The 19,473-nt window shown below is 36.9% G+C and overlaps 6 protein-coding genes across 8 annotated transcripts in view; 3 read left to right on the top strand and 3 right to left on the bottom strand.

Annotated features, from left to right (window-relative positions):
* Positions 1-1,762, top strand: part of smoothened (protein) — a gene marked incomplete in the record, with an annotated part of 6,943 nt that extends 5,181 nt beyond the window's left edge. The window contains 4 exon segments of the mRNA NM_001078351.1: positions 246-317; positions 438-516; positions 843-913; positions 973-1,762. Coding sequence (NP_001071819.1) covers positions 246-317; positions 438-516; positions 843-901 — 210 coding nt within the window.
* LOC100186548 (histone-lysine N-methyltransferase SUV39H2) lies at positions 1,379-5,622 on the bottom strand. Its single transcript, XM_026838904.1, has 8 exons — positions 5,186-5,622; positions 4,460-4,624; positions 3,969-4,166; positions 3,383-3,600; positions 2,911-3,064; positions 2,532-2,684; positions 2,001-2,145; positions 1,379-1,855 (listed from the first exon to the last, which is right to left on the bottom strand). The coding sequence occupies exons 1-8, from the start codon at positions 5,537-5,539 to the stop codon at positions 1,779-1,781; spliced, it is 1,464 nt and encodes a 487-aa protein (XP_026694705.1). The 5' UTR covers positions 5,540-5,622; the 3' UTR covers positions 1,379-1,778.
* A 1,168-nt stretch (positions 5,623-6,790) lies between these two features.
* LOC100178656 lies at positions 6,791-10,170 on the top strand. Of its 2 annotated transcripts, XM_026838906.1 has the most exons (5): positions 6,791-8,209; positions 8,283-8,481; positions 8,617-8,798; positions 8,859-8,946; positions 9,450-9,536. In XM_026838906.1, the coding sequence occupies exons 1-4, from the start codon at positions 8,158-8,160 to the stop codon at positions 8,939-8,941; spliced, it is 516 nt and encodes a 171-aa protein (XP_026694707.1). In that variant the 5' UTR covers positions 6,791-8,157; the 3' UTR covers positions 8,942-8,946; positions 9,450-9,536. The 2 variants fall into 2 exon arrangements, with proteins under 2 accessions (XP_026694707.1, XP_026694706.1); XM_026838905.1 differs by lacking the exon at positions 8,859-8,946 and having other exon boundaries at positions 6,807-8,209; positions 9,450-10,170.
* A 292-nt stretch (positions 10,171-10,462) lies between these two features.
* Positions 10,463-12,599, top strand: LOC100181020 (A-kinase anchor protein 14-like). Its single transcript, XM_002129676.5, has 5 exons — positions 10,463-10,623; positions 10,897-11,016; positions 11,340-11,519; positions 11,933-11,985; positions 12,229-12,599. Exons 1-5 carry the CDS (start codon positions 10,528-10,530, stop codon positions 12,311-12,313), a joined length of 534 nt encoding a protein of 177 aa, XP_002129712.1. The 5' UTR covers positions 10,463-10,527; the 3' UTR covers positions 12,314-12,599.
* A 407-nt stretch (positions 12,600-13,006) lies between these two features.
* On the bottom strand, positions 13,007-15,804 carry LOC100183361 (dystrophin). Its single transcript, XM_002129566.5, has one exon. The coding sequence runs from the start codon at positions 15,776-15,778 to the stop codon at positions 13,367-13,369; it is 2,412 nt and encodes an 803-aa protein (XP_002129602.1). The 5' UTR covers positions 15,779-15,804; the 3' UTR covers positions 13,007-13,366.
* A 338-nt stretch (positions 15,805-16,142) lies between these two features.
* LOC108950372 lies at positions 16,143-18,363 on the bottom strand. Of its 2 annotated transcripts, XR_001975209.2 has the most exons (4): positions 18,232-18,363; positions 17,620-17,889; positions 17,105-17,331; positions 16,143-16,778 (listed from the first exon to the last, which is right to left on the bottom strand). XR_001975209.2 is itself a non-coding variant. In XM_026838902.1 (3 exons), the coding sequence occupies exons 1-3, from the start codon at positions 18,278-18,280 to the stop codon at positions 16,615-16,617; spliced, it is 483 nt and encodes a 160-aa protein (XP_026694703.1). In that variant the 5' UTR covers positions 18,281-18,363; the 3' UTR covers positions 16,143-16,614. The 2 variants fall into 2 exon arrangements, 1 of the variants encoding a protein (XP_026694703.1); XM_026838902.1 differs by lacking the exon at positions 17,105-17,331.
* Between the last annotated feature and the right edge of the window lie 1,110 nt (positions 18,364-19,473).

Here is a 19,473-nt window from a genome sequence, read left to right as displayed (position 1 = left end):
TGTGCAGTTTGGACAGTTTACAACAGTTGTATATATTGTATAAATTGTAAGCCAAACAGGAACCGGGATGTCCTGTCATGGGAACTTACCCATACAGAATAAAATGCTTGTTAATTACAAGGTGCATTAAGTATTAAGTTATTAAATTGTGTATTAAAAAAACAACATCGATTTGTGTGGCCTTGTAATAACACAGAATTACCAGTCTATGATAAATATTTAGATTATATTTATCATTTTTATTCCCATAGATTGACGGGCCGCAGTTGAAACAGAAATCAAAACCGATCCAAAATAAACGAAACACAAAGTTTAAGGTGAACAGATTTATATTTTATGCAAAATTCAAGAAATATTACACCCGTGATTTTAACCTACGTTGTATCTATTTTAACCTACGTTGTATCTATTCTAACCTACGTTGTATCTATATTAAGAGCCATGATGACACGTTTATCGGAACTTCTCCATATAACTACAGACTGGATCAACCGAAGCAACAAATTAAAGTTAACGGTATGAAGTGACTTGATGTTAATATACATATGGTGTAATCTGGCCCTGATCTAACACTCATATTGTTGGACAATTGCATCATAACAGAATACACCAAGTTTTACTAAATACAGGAAAAAACACAAATCAAGTCCCAACTAATGGTGTACCAAATATCACAGTTAATTAATGGCCTTGACTTTTTTGCTGTGTACATTTAGTAGCACTTGGTGTATTCTGTTATGATGCAACGAGAATCATCCAACAATATAAGTTCTAAATCAGGGTCAGATTTACGAAACATATTCGTAAGTTTGTGCCGAATATTTATGACTCAACATTTTCAGACAACGACGTCGGGGCTGTTTTTCAACCACCAGGTGTCCTACCTACCCTCCCTGAATAAACCTTGCCATAGATATCGTATTTACTAAACCAATTGCCATAGATATCTTATTAACTGCACAATTGCCATAGATATCTTATAAACTGCACAATTGCCATAGATATCATAATCATTGTTTAACGTTGGGGTAATTAGCCAATTCTGGCCTAAATCTCATGTCCCATGGCATGCCATACTGTACAACCTCACCCATTCATATAGAATTGTTTATGGAACCTAAATTAATATATTGAAGCAATGGTTTGCAAAGTAATAAATTTCCTAAAGAGCTTTATTAGACTGATGAAATTACACAAGTTTCTGTACATTTACCTTGTAAATACTTTTCTACCTGTCGCCTTTTACCACAACTGCCTTTTATACTATCTCTATTTACCGGTACTGCCTAAATGCTTTTTCTATAGTGCCAATTGAATCGTCCAAACCAATATTTTATACTATCTCCATGGTGCAGTTATTAATCATTTTCCGTCCCAATGTTTTGATGCAGTTTTATTAATAATGCAATCATTATAACTTCTATAACTTTGTTTTACAAAGTCTAAAAAGTATTTGTTTGTAAGTTGTAACACAAGTTTAGTATTCAACATTTTATACGAGTGCTTCTCAACCCCTGGGTCACCATTTGATTCAAATACCACAGTGGTCCACAAAGCTTGTTAAAATTTAAATTTTAAGTTTACTGAAAAATTATGAAGTGGAGTTTTGGAAATTCGTCTGCCAAGGATTTGCTTTAAATTTGTGTTGAATATTTGGGTCACAAGGTTGAGAAGCATTGCTTGTGTTTGCATGCGGTAAACTTTGAAGTAGAAACCAAAGAAGCAAACTTGAAATAAAGCTGAACATAAAGTTTGTGCAGTACACGAAGTTGTAAAAATCATACCAACCACTCGCGACAATTGGGTGACGCACAAAGACAACGAGTCCGTTTAATGGAGCTGGGGTTGGTTGTGTCTGTTGCATAAGCAAGGTAACGGTTACGTATTGTTTTATCATAAAACAAAAACCAACAAGTCCATATCAATACGATGTTATAAAATATCTGCATAGGTTCCAACAGTAATAATGTTGCAGGACCTCACCCATATATATCACCCACCTGTTGTATTATCTCCAGTCATCTGGTAATCAAATGTAAGTTCTTCATTCGTTCCGATATTACATTTGGCGAACAATGCAATTCGTGGCAGTGATGGATCCAAGTTATTGATGAACACGTTGTATACTTGTAAGTTAGGAGAGCACTGGGTGTATTGGTTAATTACAACATAATCTATATCAGTTATTAATCCTATATGCTGGAGGGCAAAAGGTAAAAGTTGCAGGTAAATAAAAAATGATTAAATGAAACTTATTTAACCCAGTGGTTAAAACATGTTCTGCAAACGCGCCCACTGTGCCACAGGGCACGACAAATTTAAAAAATAGGCAAATTGAATACAAAAGGGTGGTTTAAACACCGCCTAATAATTTCAAATGCCCCTCTTGTTATTTCCATGAGTTTGTATAACTCTAGCTCAATCAACAATAACTAAAAATAAATTTCATTTATTTCTTCTAATATGGTGGCAAAGATTGAAACATATTTCAACACACATACACACCGCTTCCCATCATATATACAACTCACCGAGTGATTTACAAAATGTGAAATATTTCCGTAACGCGTCGCATCTACAGTGAGAGGGTTCTCCGAGTCGTAATAATCGAGATCAAACAAATAAGTGATTCCGTTGTTGTCGTATTGTTTCCCGCGTCTTTCAGCTTCGTCATTCGTGATTACCTGGTGTGCAGTGGGTGGTTAGTGGGTTGTCACTCCCATGCTCACAGTCGAGTTGCTGAAGCTATTGCAGTGTGTGGATAAGCAGACATGACTTTTGGTTGGTTTGGTCATTTATATCCTCGTGGGTTGGAACTTAAGTGACTTATCCATGGTTGCCACTCCTATGCCCACAGTCTTATGATATATACAAAATAGAAATAGCATACATCAAATAGAAACAACATACCTCACCCACATATTCCATAACAAACGTTCCCTTAGGAATAAACTGTAGGGTTTTAACTCCCCATCCTTTACCATTAGAAGTTCTATATATGGATAATGCATTACGAGGTCCATGTTGAACAACACGGTTCGGACAATCCACTCCGCATTTGCATCTGTGGTTAAAATGGGCGAATACTTTATTGAATGCATTGACTTTTACAAAGTGTTAACAAAACAATAATCTTGAATTGGTTGAACCACTTTTTTATAGGTGTTTGTATAACCTGTATTTAACAGAAACTTCAGTGTTTTTGACATCTTGTTTTACAAAGTGTCAACAAAACAATGACCTTGAATTGGTTGCACCACTTTTCACAGGTGCTTATATAAGTTAGGTTGTATTTGACTGACACTTTTTGGACAGGTAGTTTTACGAAATATCGAAGCTGCACCACTTTCTGGTTTAACCACAATAATCCAAACATTCCCACCTTCTATTACATTCAAATATTGCTTTTCCCGGCTTGATTTTCACGAGCTTATTTGCATAAGGGGCTCTCCCTTTATGGATACCAGGACAACATCCATTTGAAATTAGGCGGGAAGTGCAGCCATTGGTGCAATCGCAGCCAATCAGAGGGTCCGTAGGGATAATAACATCTTTTCCAGTTATATTTGATTCAACGTATTCAAACTCGGGGGGAAAACTCTGTCAATATAATTTATATCACCAGTCTACTGAATAGGAATTGGCATTGATCAGAAGTTGATATATATTTTCACAGGGGTTAATGTAGTTATAATTGACCGCCACTTGAAGTGGGCCGCCCACTTCAGTATTATTGACAGCTAACTTTACACAGTGCCAACAAAACAATAACCTTAAATTGGTTGCACCACTTTCCATGTGTGTTTAACTGTTCATACAAGTTAAGTTGCATTTGACCAATGCAATCTACAATCACATGTAAATAAACCTCTTCATACAACTTCCAAAATAAAACCAAAATGGTTGAAATTGAAGACATTTGTGTCATATATAATATGGACTGTATTGTTTGTATTAGAACAACTTACGCATAAATCCACTTCATTTTCTACAGCAATCAAAGGCATGGATTTCGAAATCTCGTTGATTCGTTTCTGCCACATTTGTAATTGATGAAGAACTTTTCTTTTTTCCTCGGCGTAAAGTGAAACATATTTAAAATTTGTCGGTGTCGATTCAAAAAGTTTTTGGAAAACACCTTTCTCTTTTTTCTGTTGCACGAACAGCTGTAAAAGAATGGGAATAAAGCAAGATTGACTTTTAAAGTCAATAAATCTTTAAACCAGTTGTATTTTAACCAGGGTTGGATTTCTGATACCATAGCTTCTGGAGTTACAAGTTCATTCAGACAACAAAGCAATCAGATGTTTTGCAACTGGGTTTAAAAATCTACCAAACACTTTTCCAGTAAACTTTATATATTTATCGAGATTCCGAAACAGCGTTCTAGTGGTTTCTGCCTAAAATATGTCTTATCGCTTAATTTCCAAAACACAATGTATCATCGGTGTTGGTTCACCTTATTCCACGACAGTTTCCTCTCCTTAAGGAACTTGTTTAATTGTTTTGTGTAATCTTCATGGAAGTCATGAATAAGGTTGGGACAACTTAAGTTATCCGCTGGTTCCCATGTGTTTGCCTCCATTGGCCAACCAACCCACTTAACAAGGTAATATCGGATGCTCTGTAACAAGATGTAATGGTTGTTATGCAGCATATTCATTCATACAGATTGTGCTTGCTGTTAAGATATAACATGGCATTGTTTTTACACACCTCATGCTCACTGTCACTTAATAACATGAGTGTCTTCTTATACACCAGACACACATGGTGTATTCATACACCTCATGCTCACCATCAAGTTATAACATAGGTGTCTTCTTATATACCAGACACACATGGTGTCTTCATACACCTCATGCTCACCATCAAGTTATAACATAGGTGTCTTCTTATACACCAGACACACATGGTGTATTCATACACCTCATGCTCACTATCAATTTATAATATTGGTGTATTTTTATATATCAGACACACATGGCATATTCAGACACCTCAAGCTGACTGTCGAGTTATAACATTGGTGTCTTCTTCCAGACACACATGATGTATTCATACACCCCATGCTCACTGTAGAGTTATAACATTCTTATAAACCAGACACACATGATGTATTCACACTATAAAACCATGTGTGTCACGCCCCATGCTTAGTGGTAGTGGAAAAACATCAACTTACAGAAATCATCTTAAAATTTGCAATATATTCGACTTCAAATAGTTTTGTTGAGTTCTTTAACTGTTCAGCTCGTACTCTGTAAGCTTCTACTACAAGTTGCTTGCAAGAGTCCTTTCGAAACGCATTTTTCTTTGCACGTTTTAAAACAGTTTTCTTTAAGTGCTTTTGTTTATAGAACCACGGGTTTTGCGCAAATGGAAGTTCTTGCTTTTTGCCAACATGATTATTGAGTTGGAATTTGCAATGTTGGTCAGCAGTTAGTTTAACAAGAGTTTCTAATACCATCACACAGGGTATTGTGACGTCATCTTTGACACCAGAAGTCAGTTTAGCTTTTTTGACTGGAGGTTCCATGTTAGATAAAACCCCATTAGATGGGGACCCAAACCAAATGATTGTCACTAGTACCTACTAATGCAAAACACATCAATTATTTATTGCAATGCTATATATGGGGCATGCTGTATAGTACAAGTATTATGTATAGATAAAGCGTGAATAAATACGTTTTTTTCAGTCTATGGTCCTAATTGACTTCACTATATACAGTATTTAACACAGCCGGAATAAAAGTAGGGTAGGCTATATTTTAAATAAAATCTACAATCGTGCATATTCGTATACTTATACGACAAACGTGAAAATAACATCTAAACGACAGCCATATATGTCGCTTTATCTCTTTGGTATTTCCTGTTCTTAGAATGTGTCTGATCCTTATATTACTGCCTGCCTGCTTTATACGTCAGACACCTCATTTGTCTCGATGGTTCACAATGTAGACTCGCGGGTATTTCCACTGTTTGCACGCTGCAGTACGTAATTGACTTTTAAGAAAAAATCCTAATTGTCGGTTAAGTTGTAGACAATAAAACGAACAATCCATTGTTTACATTCTCTGCGTCATAATAACATCCCGCTGCGACAAACAAATGAAATCTAGAAGCATACTTAATGAGATATCGCGCGCTACAAAATAGAGCTCGCTGATTGGTCAATAACTCGACACAAGCATACAGCAGGACCTGCATCGTTTTAGCGGAACCAGTCAACATGGTTTTGACCATTATGTGCAATTTCCGAGACTACTAAGTGCCGTGGGTATAATGCTTTGTGGGAAAGGAAAAGTGTTGTGTTATGTTCGTTGTACGAAATGTCGCTGTATTTTGAGTGCAGAGTAAAATCAGTTGTGTTAGGTAACGCGTGGAAACGATGTATAAGTTGATGTATATAAAAAAATGACATTCAAATGTCGGATATTAATCTAAATTAAACGTAAAATATGACATTAAATTTCCTAACACATTGGAATGCAAAAGTTCCCGCGCATTACGGGAAACTCCCTTATATGGTAGCCTAAAAAGTTTAGAACTGGGGAGTCAAGTTCAAATATGGGCCATGTCGAAAGTTACCCAAAGTTTGCCGAGAACTTACTATAGTTTTGTTGTATCAACTTAAATTAGACCGGGACTGGATTTTAGCCAGACGCTCCGGAAGTTTGGTAAATCTTGGAAATGAGTTACAAGATACTTTGAGCCAGAGTCCGTATACAAACACGGACTCTGCTTTGAACCCAGATTGCAATAAACTTAATTACTTTGTTATTTAAACGTATAGGTACAAAAGCTCTGGTCTTGCAAATGCAGCCCCGAGTTGCACAGTGTTATTATTATACACAATTTCCAATATTTAAACATATGTTGTTATAGCTCCCCTTATACCCAGGAATTCAATATTTAATTTATTACATCTGTCATGTAATTGGCGAACACAATATGAAATATCGACCGTTGAAACATAGTACACTTCAGTATACTATGGTTGAAGAGAGCTTGTTAAGGTACTGTGTATTAAAAAGACAGAGCAAACGCATTTCTATTAAATATCGATTATTGCGCCCTTTGTGAAGTATTTCTTACATTTTAACATACTTCAAACATAAACGCTACATACACACAGTATGTTTACGTTTCAAGGGCGCTTAATGTTTCATTCCCACTTTGATTGCCCGGGACAACTGGCGGGTGGTTATCCAGTAATCGGGTTCGCTGTAAATCCACTCGGCACACGTCACAGTTTCCTTTCTTATCACTCCAGTATGACGTCACAGTGGAAAAGAAGGCACTCGCGGCTACGGAGCCTAGAGAGTGAATAGTCGCAGCCGAGATAAAGATTAACGAACGCCCTTGAACTAAACGGTAACACCTGAGATTAGAAAGTATTAAAACAGCTGAGATATCCAAAGGACAATCATTCAGTGCAGTAAGCTTACCGGTACAGTATGGGGCATGCAACGTTAAACAGTGTTTAAATAGGCTGTGTATGGTTATTTGTAAGTTGTAGCCAATAGGAGAGCAACTATTGTATAGCACTATAGATGGATACGTGTAATGATTTTAAATAGTAGAAATTGTTAAAACAGCTGGTTATTCCAAGTTTCCCTGTACAGCAGCAGTATGGAATGCATTGTTTAGTAGGCCTTGCAAGCTTGCTTGGCTAGGATATGAAAGTAAATGTTGTAAAGGTTAAAACGTGCAGTGTTTGATCACGAAATGATATATTGTAATCCACGTTGACAATATGTTTAAGTCGGTTTAACATAACTACTTATACTGTCTTGTGCTGAGCTACTGTAGTATCATACCAGTACTGTAGTTCCGATTAAATCGACTCCGCTATGTCTGGCGTAGTTAGTGCGGTTAGTTTAATAAATATGACGTAACAGAGTAGTCTATGCGTATGTTAAGCAAACAATTACCATTGTTTAACATTTTCATTCATGGCAAAGATTGCTCAGTCGCGCGAATTCAGTAGTGCGTGAGATTCCAAGACGGCACATCGCTGCAGCTATTATGACGTACCCTTGGGCAATAAAAGAAACAATAGTAGCATTTATACGTCATAAAAGTATTTGTTCTTTTTCAGATTCCGCCATTTAAGTAAATTTCTGTAAAAATACAAAGGCTTACGTCATGGAGGAGTATTGTTCAATGGACTATAAAGATTATGACGACACATTTGAAGGTAATGTAAAGGTCGACGTCAAACATTATGTTTGCTCATAATAGCCCATAGTGACGTCATATTTACTTAACAGCTCTCGAACTCCCATCAACATACACTTATGAAAACGCGCTTCTGGAATGGAAGAAGAAATATGCTGACCTCATAATGGATGATGACGTCACAGAAGATGACGATTTAGATTTATCTGCATTGTCGGCTTCGATTGATCGCGACTTTTCCAGCGTTTCGTCTTCGTCGAGAAAACGAACGACCGACAAAGAAAGAGAAACGTAAGACGATAGAGTTTGGTGCGAAACCAGTTTTAAAACAAACGGATTTCTGGGAAGATTTAAAACAAGCCTACGATAACAAAGTTCTTCACGAACTAATATTGGTTTCTAACGTCTGTGTCGTTATATTCACAGAACAAGACAGCGACGCGAGCTATATTCGAGGCTCGACGCGATGGATGACGTAGTTGATAAGTTAGAGATCGAAGCGAGCGCGAGTTTTGCTCTTCAGGATCGAATCCGGATGACACAAGGTACATTAAGCAGGCTGGAGATGCGACAGGAGAAGATTACGAGGGAGGCAATCTATGAGAATGGTAAGAGGCGTTGGTCAATTGAGATTTCTATTCTATATGTGGTTAAGGTGTTTTTCACAGGGTTTAAAGGCCAGATTTGGGTAATTACCACAAGGCCATTTATAAGAATGTTTAAAGAAGCTGTATTTTTCTATTCTATATGAAGGGGGTATTTTTCAAGGAATTATAATTTAGATTTAAGCCAGAGTTGGCCCATTGCCCCAACATCTATACTACTTACATGTATAATGAATGAACATATATGGTTTATTAATCCCGCGTGCTAGAACAACAACAGTGCCCGCTTACAAGTAACCACGTAACTGTATGGGGTTTAGAAGTGGAATTGGGTGTGGTAAGGGCGTGGTTTATGTGATAATGACCTAAATCCTATTTTCCCAGTGTACCTCGCTGTATATAGGATCACCCATATAGAATCCACATTACACTTTACACGCAAATATATTCGTAGGTACATTCGTAAATAGGTTTTAAGGGATTTTCCGTATGTATGTGTACTTTACGTCATGGAATAATTTGTGGACGTTTATTTCGTAACAATGAACGTTTGTTAAATAATAATCCATTGTCGACGTGACTTTCGTTTATTGTATTTGCATTTCATCATCATTCATACGTCACGTGCCGGTGATAATATTTAACTTACCACAGTGACGTCACAATGCCATATACGTCAGCTCGAAGATGAGGTCATACAGCTCCGGATGCGAGAAGCGCGCCACCAAGCGGATATCCAACACCTGATGGCGGAAAACTCGAGATTAAAACTACAAATGATGAAAATCCAACCTTGGTCGAACATAAGCGACCCGAATCGCGAGATACGTATGACGTCACAAACCAAAACGAATTTTGTGAAATCGAAGTCGTCAGGACTAATGGACGTTGACCAATTAATAAAACCTATCTGTGACGGTATAATGCAAAGAGGGGCTTTACCGAGATGCGTCATTTCCTCACAACAAGCACTTGTGAAAGCTCCAACTGTCCCAACTAAATGCCCATTATGTGGTCATCAATCAAAACCGGAGTTAAGGCGTGACGTAACTACCAAGTCGGTCTCAACGTCAACGATGGACTTACAGAATATTGTCGCCCTACAAAGCACTGTTTGTGTTATGGGAATATTTTTACCTATACCGCTAGTGTTAAGTTGTTTCATGACGTCGCTAGATGAAAGTATATCGAATATTAGCCGTGTTTGTTTTGCTTCAATGATGCCTTCTGATCCGCACTTGGCCGATATGCAAGCACAAGTTATTAAAGCGCTTGGCTCTATGAGGTGCCGTATACTTATGCACAATTACCCACAACGTTCGAAATCGCTTATTTAACATTCGTTTTATTTTTTTAATAAAAAAACAAAACCCGAGTTTCGGAATGCGTTGTTATTTGCTTGAGAATTGAAATTAACGAGTACAGAAAGTGATTTTGAAATCTTCGATTTGTGAAATAATACACCACAAATAAACTACACATACCAGAACATGCTTAAAGCGTAATAAGTTGAGTTAAATAATAACTACCAGGTTGCGTGTAATAGGTAACGTAATAAAGTTCTCCAATGCTGTAGGATATAAACGAAAGCTGATGTAGTCCCCGCTAAACTTTTTACAACATTTTTAATAAAATTTCTATGTTACCGGTTGCCACAGAAACTGGGGATTTCCCATTTACTACCATTTTTTTATTTTTTTTACAATTTGAGTTTTTCTGAATATTTTTTGCGATGAATTTTAACTTTGAAGAAGAAGCAAATGAATTGGTGCGCCAAGCGATCGAAAGCGCGATCAAACAAGTTGTTTTCGAACAACGTCACGATTTAGTGAGTGGTGTTAATAATTATTCAGCCGCATTTTACGATACAGTATCACAAATAAACTAGCTACTATAACTTCTAACGTATTCGCCAATCATTTATATCACTACCATGTAGGCAGTATTCTAGTGTTTGTTACACACCATTAATCAGTAAAAATTAGAACCAATATATTTCATAAGAGCCGTGTTTATTAAATTACTTTTACATTCTATCATTCACATACTTTTGTTAACGTAACTGAAGACAAAATAAAAATGATGTTTAATTTATTAATAGTCAAACATCTCAGCCAACTACAACGACAATGAAACACCAAAAACCGACAATATAACATGGGTGTCTTGCCAGAAGTTTAACCAAGATGAAGGGGTCGAAAATATTGAAAAGTTTGTGGCGGTAAGGTTTTGTGTTTATATCAAATGCCTCATTAACTTCAGAAGTAGGGATTCTAGTTCATCAATTTTAAATGTAACATTGTTTTGAGATGTAAAACAATGCAAGGTTGCACTAATTTGTTACTTACGTTGTTTTTTACAAATACAACCTTACACAATGTGGTACATACATAGTAACATAATGTCAAAACACCATTAGTGCAACCTTAATATAAACTTACACCTTTACATATTTCACACCTTTAACGTAATAATATTCATAATAACAATTATAACACAATGTTCAATATAACACTCACACTTACCTTCAATCCACTTCCCCAGACATGGAAGCGAGACAGTGCCTGGTTGTATTGCATCGACTTCCTCAATGAAGAGGAACATGATTATGATCGAAGATTCAACTTCCGAGTGAGATGGAGCATTCCCACGAGGAGGAAACCGATCCCAAGAGCCACAGCATCAGTTTACTTCACTATCAAAGTCTCAAAGATTAAACCACAGGTGGGATATTTAAGTGTATTGTAAGCAGAGCATAGGACACTGGGTTCAAGACTCGATATTGTCTGGAAAACACCCGTGTTGTAACCTGTGTTGCAGGCAGTCCTTCGTAAAAAGATTAATTAGAGAGAACAAGGATTAAAATGGCTAAAACACATATAAGGATTAACAAGGGCTAAAAGTATCCTATCTACACTCGCATGGTGGGGCAACAATAGTCGTTATAATACGGGTGTTCTGTTTTATACACGGTGTGGTTGCTTATGAGTTACCACAAATGTAGGTTTGTTATATTTATTCAGTGCTGTTAGACCAGCCCCAATGATAAGATAATAATCTGTTATGTTTAAAAAGTTGTGCAAATATTTATATGTATACCTTACAAAACCTATTTAAGATTATTTTCATCTTTAAAGAGTCTTCCAGTTGAAGTGTATTATGTGTTTGAAGGAAGCCGGCTTGTGCATAGGTAAGTGAAATAGGATATGTTACCATTTAATATAACTTGTCAACTATTTAACTGGTGTGGTGGGTTATAGGTTTCTGTAACATAGCGATATTTACGCTGACTTCGACGTCATAGAACCAGCAATTAGCTTTGTTACATTATATAGTAGATTGGGGCCAAATTTTTTATGTTTTCAATCTCTTTTTTTGTTTTATCTGAACTTACCCCACAATAATACAAGTTGAATTATTATTTCACTATTAGGCCGGGGAATTCCCGCTTTAGAGAAGTTTGGCTGAAAAACGTGGTGTCGAGTAAAATCGAAGCAATGGAACAAGTTACTTTCTAGTCTTGTTTATTTAGAATAAGTTACTTTTGTTATTGCACTGTGTTCATTTATTCATGTTACTTATGCCTGTTTGTGGCATTAAAGATAAGCTAAAAGTAATGTGAATTATTCACAGTGAATGTAGATTAAGTTTACTGTATTATACGTCATGTTATATATATATTTTATGAGTTCCCAATTACTAACAGTTCAAACATCTATTTTGGGGCAGAATATATTTATAGTATTGTACGTACTGCTCAAATCACTGTTTTAATGATTAATAACAGTTTATACATTTATGGATTTTCTTTTTGTTTTATTCTCCAAGTTATAGTGGTTGGTCGTTTATATTCTTGTGTGTGGTAACTTGAGTGACTTATCTATGGTTGCCTGCTCCCATGCCCACAGTTGAGTTGCTGAAGATATTGCAGTGTGTGGATAAGCAGACATGACTTTTGGTTGGTTTGGTTATTTATATCCTCGTGGGTGGGAACTTGAGTGACTTATCCATGGTTGCCACTCCTATGCCAACAGTCGGACTAAGTTCTAGCTTTTTATATTATCAATATAATGGGTTGGAGCTTAAGTTATTTAGCCTCAGCCTTTTATTTGGTTTGTTAGTTCCAAACAGTTTCTGAGGCCCTACAGCATGCTGTGTCCTAATACAGGAGTAGCCAGCATAGATTTCTTCAAGTGACAGCGAGGACAAAATATGAAAAGTGGCAATTTTATTGATCGTGCAAAACAAAGCATATGTTACAATGATCAGGTTTGAGGTGAAAGTTTTTGTGTTAGAAGAGAAAGTCGCACCGTAACTTAACATGGATTGGCAATTCAAAAGTGATCGATTGTTGTAAAAATGAAAAAAAGTAAAAAGTTGGCAATAAAAACATGCAAGGTGTATTTACAGTATGTAAGTACCATTCATTAAAAAGTGCTAAAATTTAATATTTACAAATTAAGCATGCAACGTGGTTAAAACAAAGACAAAGTATTTATAATAATTTAAGTTTGTGTGGCGAAACTGTGTAATAATCAATGATTCGTTTGTTTTCGACTTTTCCACCCGCCTTAGTTCCAGGTGGTGGCGCTATTGAGCAATGTATTTATGTGAACAGACGGGCTCTCGAATATGTGAGACATCGAGTGTTCGCTTGATGTTTCTGAGTCGTTCATCAACATCTTGAGCTCCTGGAGTTGATTCTTGATGCTCTCGTTGTGATTCTCCAACATCTTCATCTGTGTATCGATCCTCGAGGAGTGATGTTGCAAGATCTTTGCTTCGATCATTAAATCCGGGCCATTGCTCAACCTGGACGACACATGGGGTTGGTTTCCTGCATCATTATGTTGTTTGGCAACCGAGTAAGGTTTTGAATCATGGATCGCGACATTTACTTCCTTGATCCTCGGTGGGGAAGGTAGATCTGACCTGGATGCTTTAGAGCTGAAGATATCTTCCTGGTGAGTGAAGATGGTGGGACTTTTATCCTCAGTAAGAGCTCCACAATACTCGAGTATGCATTCCTGCTCTTCATCGAGAGGAGGTTGAACTCCTGTCTCATCATCCAGGTCTGCGAGAATCCTCGCGTACTCTTCGATCTTCTCGTGTGTCTCATTTGCTCCTCCATTTGTTTGATCATCAATCCCACCATCTATGACATCATTGGTGCCATCATCATTAGGGTCCTCTTTGTCATCAGTCTTCACCGGTAAATACCCGATCCGTTTGGCAGATCTTGATTTATTTCGGAGTTTATTTTTTAGGATCTTCGTAAAATCTCTGATGTTTTCAGTCGACGTAGTTGGCGTACAATATTCAACTATTGGGTAACAGAACTTATTATTCTTTGCCACCCTCCCAGAGAAGAAACAACTTTGGCAAATATCGTGTTTAAAATGTCGTAAACTGCGGTAACGGAAACCAACAATCGGGCACTCCCTGCAAACTGAACAACGAGCGGGATGACTCACATTCTCGGCTGATATAAGTCGATGTAATACCGGCAACCACACCAACGACTGCGGCTCCAACTTCATCCAGTCGATAAACTGAGCTGCATCAATCTCAGGTCTTCTTCCAACTAACTGAAAGCAGCTACACACACTAGCATGTGGGTTGCATCCACCAAATGCTTCTGATTCACCAAGTTGTTTTGGTATCAACATAAAATCTTTGATCAAGTCACCAAGTTTAACTCTGTCTGTAAATCCAGCCGGCATGCCTATCTGTTGAAACACATATTTGTATTTCTCTTCAATGGGGGAGTTACACATTGACGTTATTCCTGTAATGAATGATCTTGTACTTATGGTGCTGCTGCGTTTTGTGTCGTACACGTTAAGTAACCAGTTTAAACACATGTCGACACATAGAGGTACATTAACAAGGGTCTTGTGTTCACGCTCCAATGCATCATATATTGTTGTGAGACAAGTTATCATGTCCAGCACATTCACGTCATCTTTCACATGAGGATTATCAATACTTATATTCAACTTATGCTGTGTGAATGCGTCAACTGCTGTATCTAAGTTCAAAAGGTCAAGACAAAGAGCTTTTTGGAGTCGTTGCAATTTCATGGAGGTTCTGTACGCGGTGAAACGAACGTCATTTAAATCCAACATTGACTCCATGAGTTCGGCCATCTTTGGATGATCCCAACTTGTACTTTTGCTTTTATGGTTGATGTAATACGGAACTTTATTCTCTGCAACGGCTCTTTCCCACGCCCCTTCCACAGAAGAAGTTAAAAACAATTGAGAATTCGGCCCAAAATCTCTTGCTGCGTCGAGGAGTTGTTTTGTCCTCTCGCTGCAGTAAACCTGCATCACCTTCCATCTCATCTCTACCTCATCCATCTTCTTCTTTGTGTCCGGAGTAAACTGCATCTTCATTTCATGGAAATACAAGATGGCAGACTTCAGCTTCTCCATGTTCACTGCTATGGGGTCCATGTAATTCTTCTGAAACAGCTTCATATTCTTAATATGAACTTGCAAAGCCTCAATAGGGAGTTCTCCCACTCCAACCCAGTCTTCTTTTGTCCTCTCAATGTTCTGCAACATTATATAACACTTGCGCAAAAGTAAGTTTAACTCTTCGACAGCGGGCAACAGTTTATTAATATGTAGTTTCAACTGAACACTTTTCTTCTGCGTTACTTTCCAAACTTCCCTTAGCTCAGAGGCAAGGGTAGAGATCCTTGCCAGTTGCATTGGCCTCACATACTTATCAGGGTATTCTGCTTGTTCTTGATGCTGAATAACAATGGCATCAACGGCTTTCAAGCTCCTGTCAATCACCGCACATTTAGCTTCAAGCTCACCATCCAATATTTCATGTTGCGATCGAAACTGTGTAAGGGCCTCAGCATCAGCCACACACTGCATCATAATTTTATTCGTGTCTTCATTTTTAACTTTTAGCCAATCAATCAAACCTTCTAATATCGAGGCTATGTCTTCCCATTGTTCCATCATAGATAAATAATTTGCTATTTAAACCAATTTATCTGTAAAATTATCAAGGGTTGGTTTTATACTTTATTCAACTTAGGTTAATATAACATGATGCAGAATCTTCTTTACACCTGAACTACCCTACTTATTCCAGAAGGAACACCACATTGAACGTGGTTACAAACTTACGAATTCATTGTCTATAAACCAAGTTTCTATACATTCACACGAGTCGTTGTGTTTCTTTACCTTAACGTACAAATCATACATCTGTATTACTGCTTTATATATAAACATGTTGAAGAAATTAGCTTTTAAAATATATACGTAACGCTAAAACAGTTTATAACTTCTATCAGTAGACGTATTTACACAACACAACATATATATATACTGTATTAATGTATTTTGCAGCAATCGAAATTCTGTCAAATTAATTTACAAAACAGATAAAGGGGTTGTTGTGTTTCAGTGACAACTTGTTTGAATATTTAAAAAGCAACTGTGTTTTCTATGGGTTTGTAAAAATCGTGTAACAAACATGCCGTTAACGGACATATAACGAAAAAAGCTGACGAAGGTCTATACCCGAAAACAGTTGCAAACCAGTATATTCTTGGTATACATGTTTCTTCCTGTTAATTTAAAGGTAGTTTTGTACGCAGCCTTTTATGTGTTTCAATTTCTTGGAAACAAAGAACAGCAAAAACATTTTAACACGAACATCTAATTAATTTGAAGTAATAACCATGTCTTTACGCATGAAATGGTAGAAGCATCGAGCTACTGTATCACGGTGTCAGACCCTTTATAGTTTACTTTATTCAATCAGTATTTGACATAATGCCTATGTGTCTCTATGTGTTGTAAGTGAGTTCCACATTCCACGATCGGTGTTTAAACTTCCAGGGGGTCGCACACCAATCACCATATGACGTTTGCTCAGGTCGTTGACTGGATTCCCGGGATGAAAGCTCCCATAGTAACCTAATTGACCGGTGGATTGATAAACTTTTCCTTTCTGAAATTATAGATACGTGTTTTAAGGACTGTTGATTTGCTACTAATTCCCACTCGGTAATTTGTTCGAACAGGTAATTAAATATAGTAACACAAGTGTTTAAATTTAATTCACAGCAGCCGTTTAAACGTATAACAGAATGAGTGTAACCGATTTTATCTTCACGTGGCGGAGCAACAACAGTTTCGTGCCCACTTACGAGTTACCACGTATTTAAATTAGTTGGTGGTTGTTCTTTTTGGTATTTTTAACTCTGAAAATCACCACGCACCAGTCAATATCGTACGCTGTCTTAAGACTAACATGCTATAGACACGCCCACTTACTGTCGCGTCGTAAACTAATCCAATCCAAACGTTAACGTAACCCTTATCAAAAATGAAGTTCCTTGTAACGTATTGATAGACCGAATCGTACATCTTCGCGTCTGTTATATCCACCAGTGTTGCATTCAAATCTCTACAAACTCCTAATGCTGCCGGATAGTCCAACGTGTGCGTTCCATGGAAGGTGGGAAGCCAAATGAATTAGTTTTTGTATCCGATGCCATTCCCTGTGCAATTATATGCTGAGTTGAATAAATGTAACTTATTTATCTTCGCGCGGCACAGGGCATTTATTGTGTTTTTATAACACGTGTGTAATTTTTTTATCGTCACATGGCGAGGCAACGACCGTCGTTAAAACCCAGTTGTTCTGTTTCATACACCACGTGCCCGCTTTAAATTGTCGATAAGTGTATTGCCCAAGGACATCTTCGCCTACAATGTTAGCAGCGTCAAGCTTTAAACCTCCATTTTATACAGAGGCGCAAATAAATTGATTAATACAATAAACTCACCAAAAAATAATGTCCATTTCACGGTAATAGGCGTATCCCAATTATTTACCCCATCTGTTCTGATCATTTCAGCAATGAATGAGTTTTCTCGAATTTCTTCGACGTTTAAAGTAAAGTTGTGGGGTAGGGATTGGTCGGTAGGTGTCACTGTTGCATACACATATGCGGGCAACGAACGAAAACAAATCATGTACGGAATCTGGATATTCGTTGTGTTACTTGTTGAGTAAGATTGCAAGGTAAAACTTCCTTTGTGAAGAGTTATCTCATCTGCAATAGGTATATTTGTAACATTGCTTTGAACCCGGTGTCCCATTTTACCCACATAGTGCTACCAGAAGTAATTATATAAAAAGTTGGGCTGAAATGTATCTATATATTATAGTAGGTTGGGTAACACACATCTCTTTATCGTCGCATTTGATTGTAAACAAAGAATATTTACAAAATTATAAAACGTTTCCCCGCGACTCTGACATAGTCTTTTTAACTGTTAAAAATCACGATTAGGAAATGTAGGATTCGATGCGCTAACTGTATCTATATCTTACTCCACAGAACTATATGTATAAATATATAATATGTTAAGTAAAACCTACATAATTAACTTACTTGAAGCAGCAATATCCAAGATAGACAAGATTAAGATCAATAGAATCATATCTACTTTAATTCAGTCGTTTACGTAGTTTACCAGCAAATTGGTTTATTAATTTATTTGATATTTTGCTACTGAATCAAGAATAAATATATGCTAAATGTGTATATGTTATGTTGTATGCAGTCTGTATTTCACAATACTCTCTGTTCTATCATGGTAATTTAAACAACTTAAACTTTTAACACACATGCAGTACGCTATATATATGCTCAAAAATAAGCAAAAACTTAGTCAAATAAATCGTTACTCCTGTAGCATGTGTACACAGATGGTATATGTTGATTGTATTCTGATAGTTGTAACGGTAACAAGCGTTAATTTCGTAGTGCCTTTGCTGTAAAATTTCTGCTTATTTTTGCACCCACGTGAAAGTGTTATTAGGTACAAAGTTTCTCCGTATTATACTTTGTACAGGTTAACTGTTAATCAAAGGCTTACTTACATATACAGCATGTTGTGTATAGTAGATTCATAGTTTATTACCATGCAATAAACATTGCAATTAAACGTTTGTGTTTTATCGATTTTACATTTTGCTTTATTATTTTTATTTTCATTGCTTTACTCCCTGGCGTGGTGGGCATATTGGCTGTGTAACACTATGGTTTCACACTATTTTCCACTAAGTATTGAAAGTTTAATTGCGAAAATTCTCGGGTTCAAGCATTGCAAGTTAATATTTCCCATTTTTTTGTAGTTTGAATACTTATTAAATCACAAAAATTTCCGTAAACATTTGACATAGTGATTGTTAGAAGATTTTTTTATTAGTTGTGGCTTCTTTTCAACATACTTTACTATTAATTTTTGACACTTTATCTAAATACGACAACTCTTTTTACAGTCCGTACAGTTCATGGTATCTATGGCATAGTCGACGGCCCCCACTGAATAAATAGGATTTCTGGTTGGGTGAATGACCCTTTAGACACCCTATGTTGGTTAAATGTTTATGAGCTAATTGCAGGTGAGCTGCAGTTTACTTCGTGCGCTCGTGGGTGTCTAAAGCTACGTCCTAGTCTCGGTTATCTAGGAGTTGTCGTTTCCTAGTCTGGGTTATCTAGCGTCTTGGCTGGCAAGAAATCACACGGTTCTGTACCCTCAGTTACAGTAACTGTATTTGTCTCTTTTATTCTTATAGTCGTTAGCTTGGTCTCCTTCGTTTGTTGACCAGATAACAAAAGGCAATTACA

This window comes from Ciona intestinalis, unplaced genomic scaffold (assembly GCF_000224145.3).
Source record: "Ciona intestinalis unplaced genomic scaffold, KH HT000124.2, whole genome shotgun sequence".
In the NCBI taxonomy this organism is placed as follows: domain Eukaryota; kingdom Metazoa; phylum Chordata; class Ascidiacea; order Phlebobranchia; family Cionidae; genus Ciona; species Ciona intestinalis.
The sequence above is the reverse complement of the archived record's forward strand: the minus strand, read 5'-3'. Positions and strand labels throughout refer to the sequence as shown.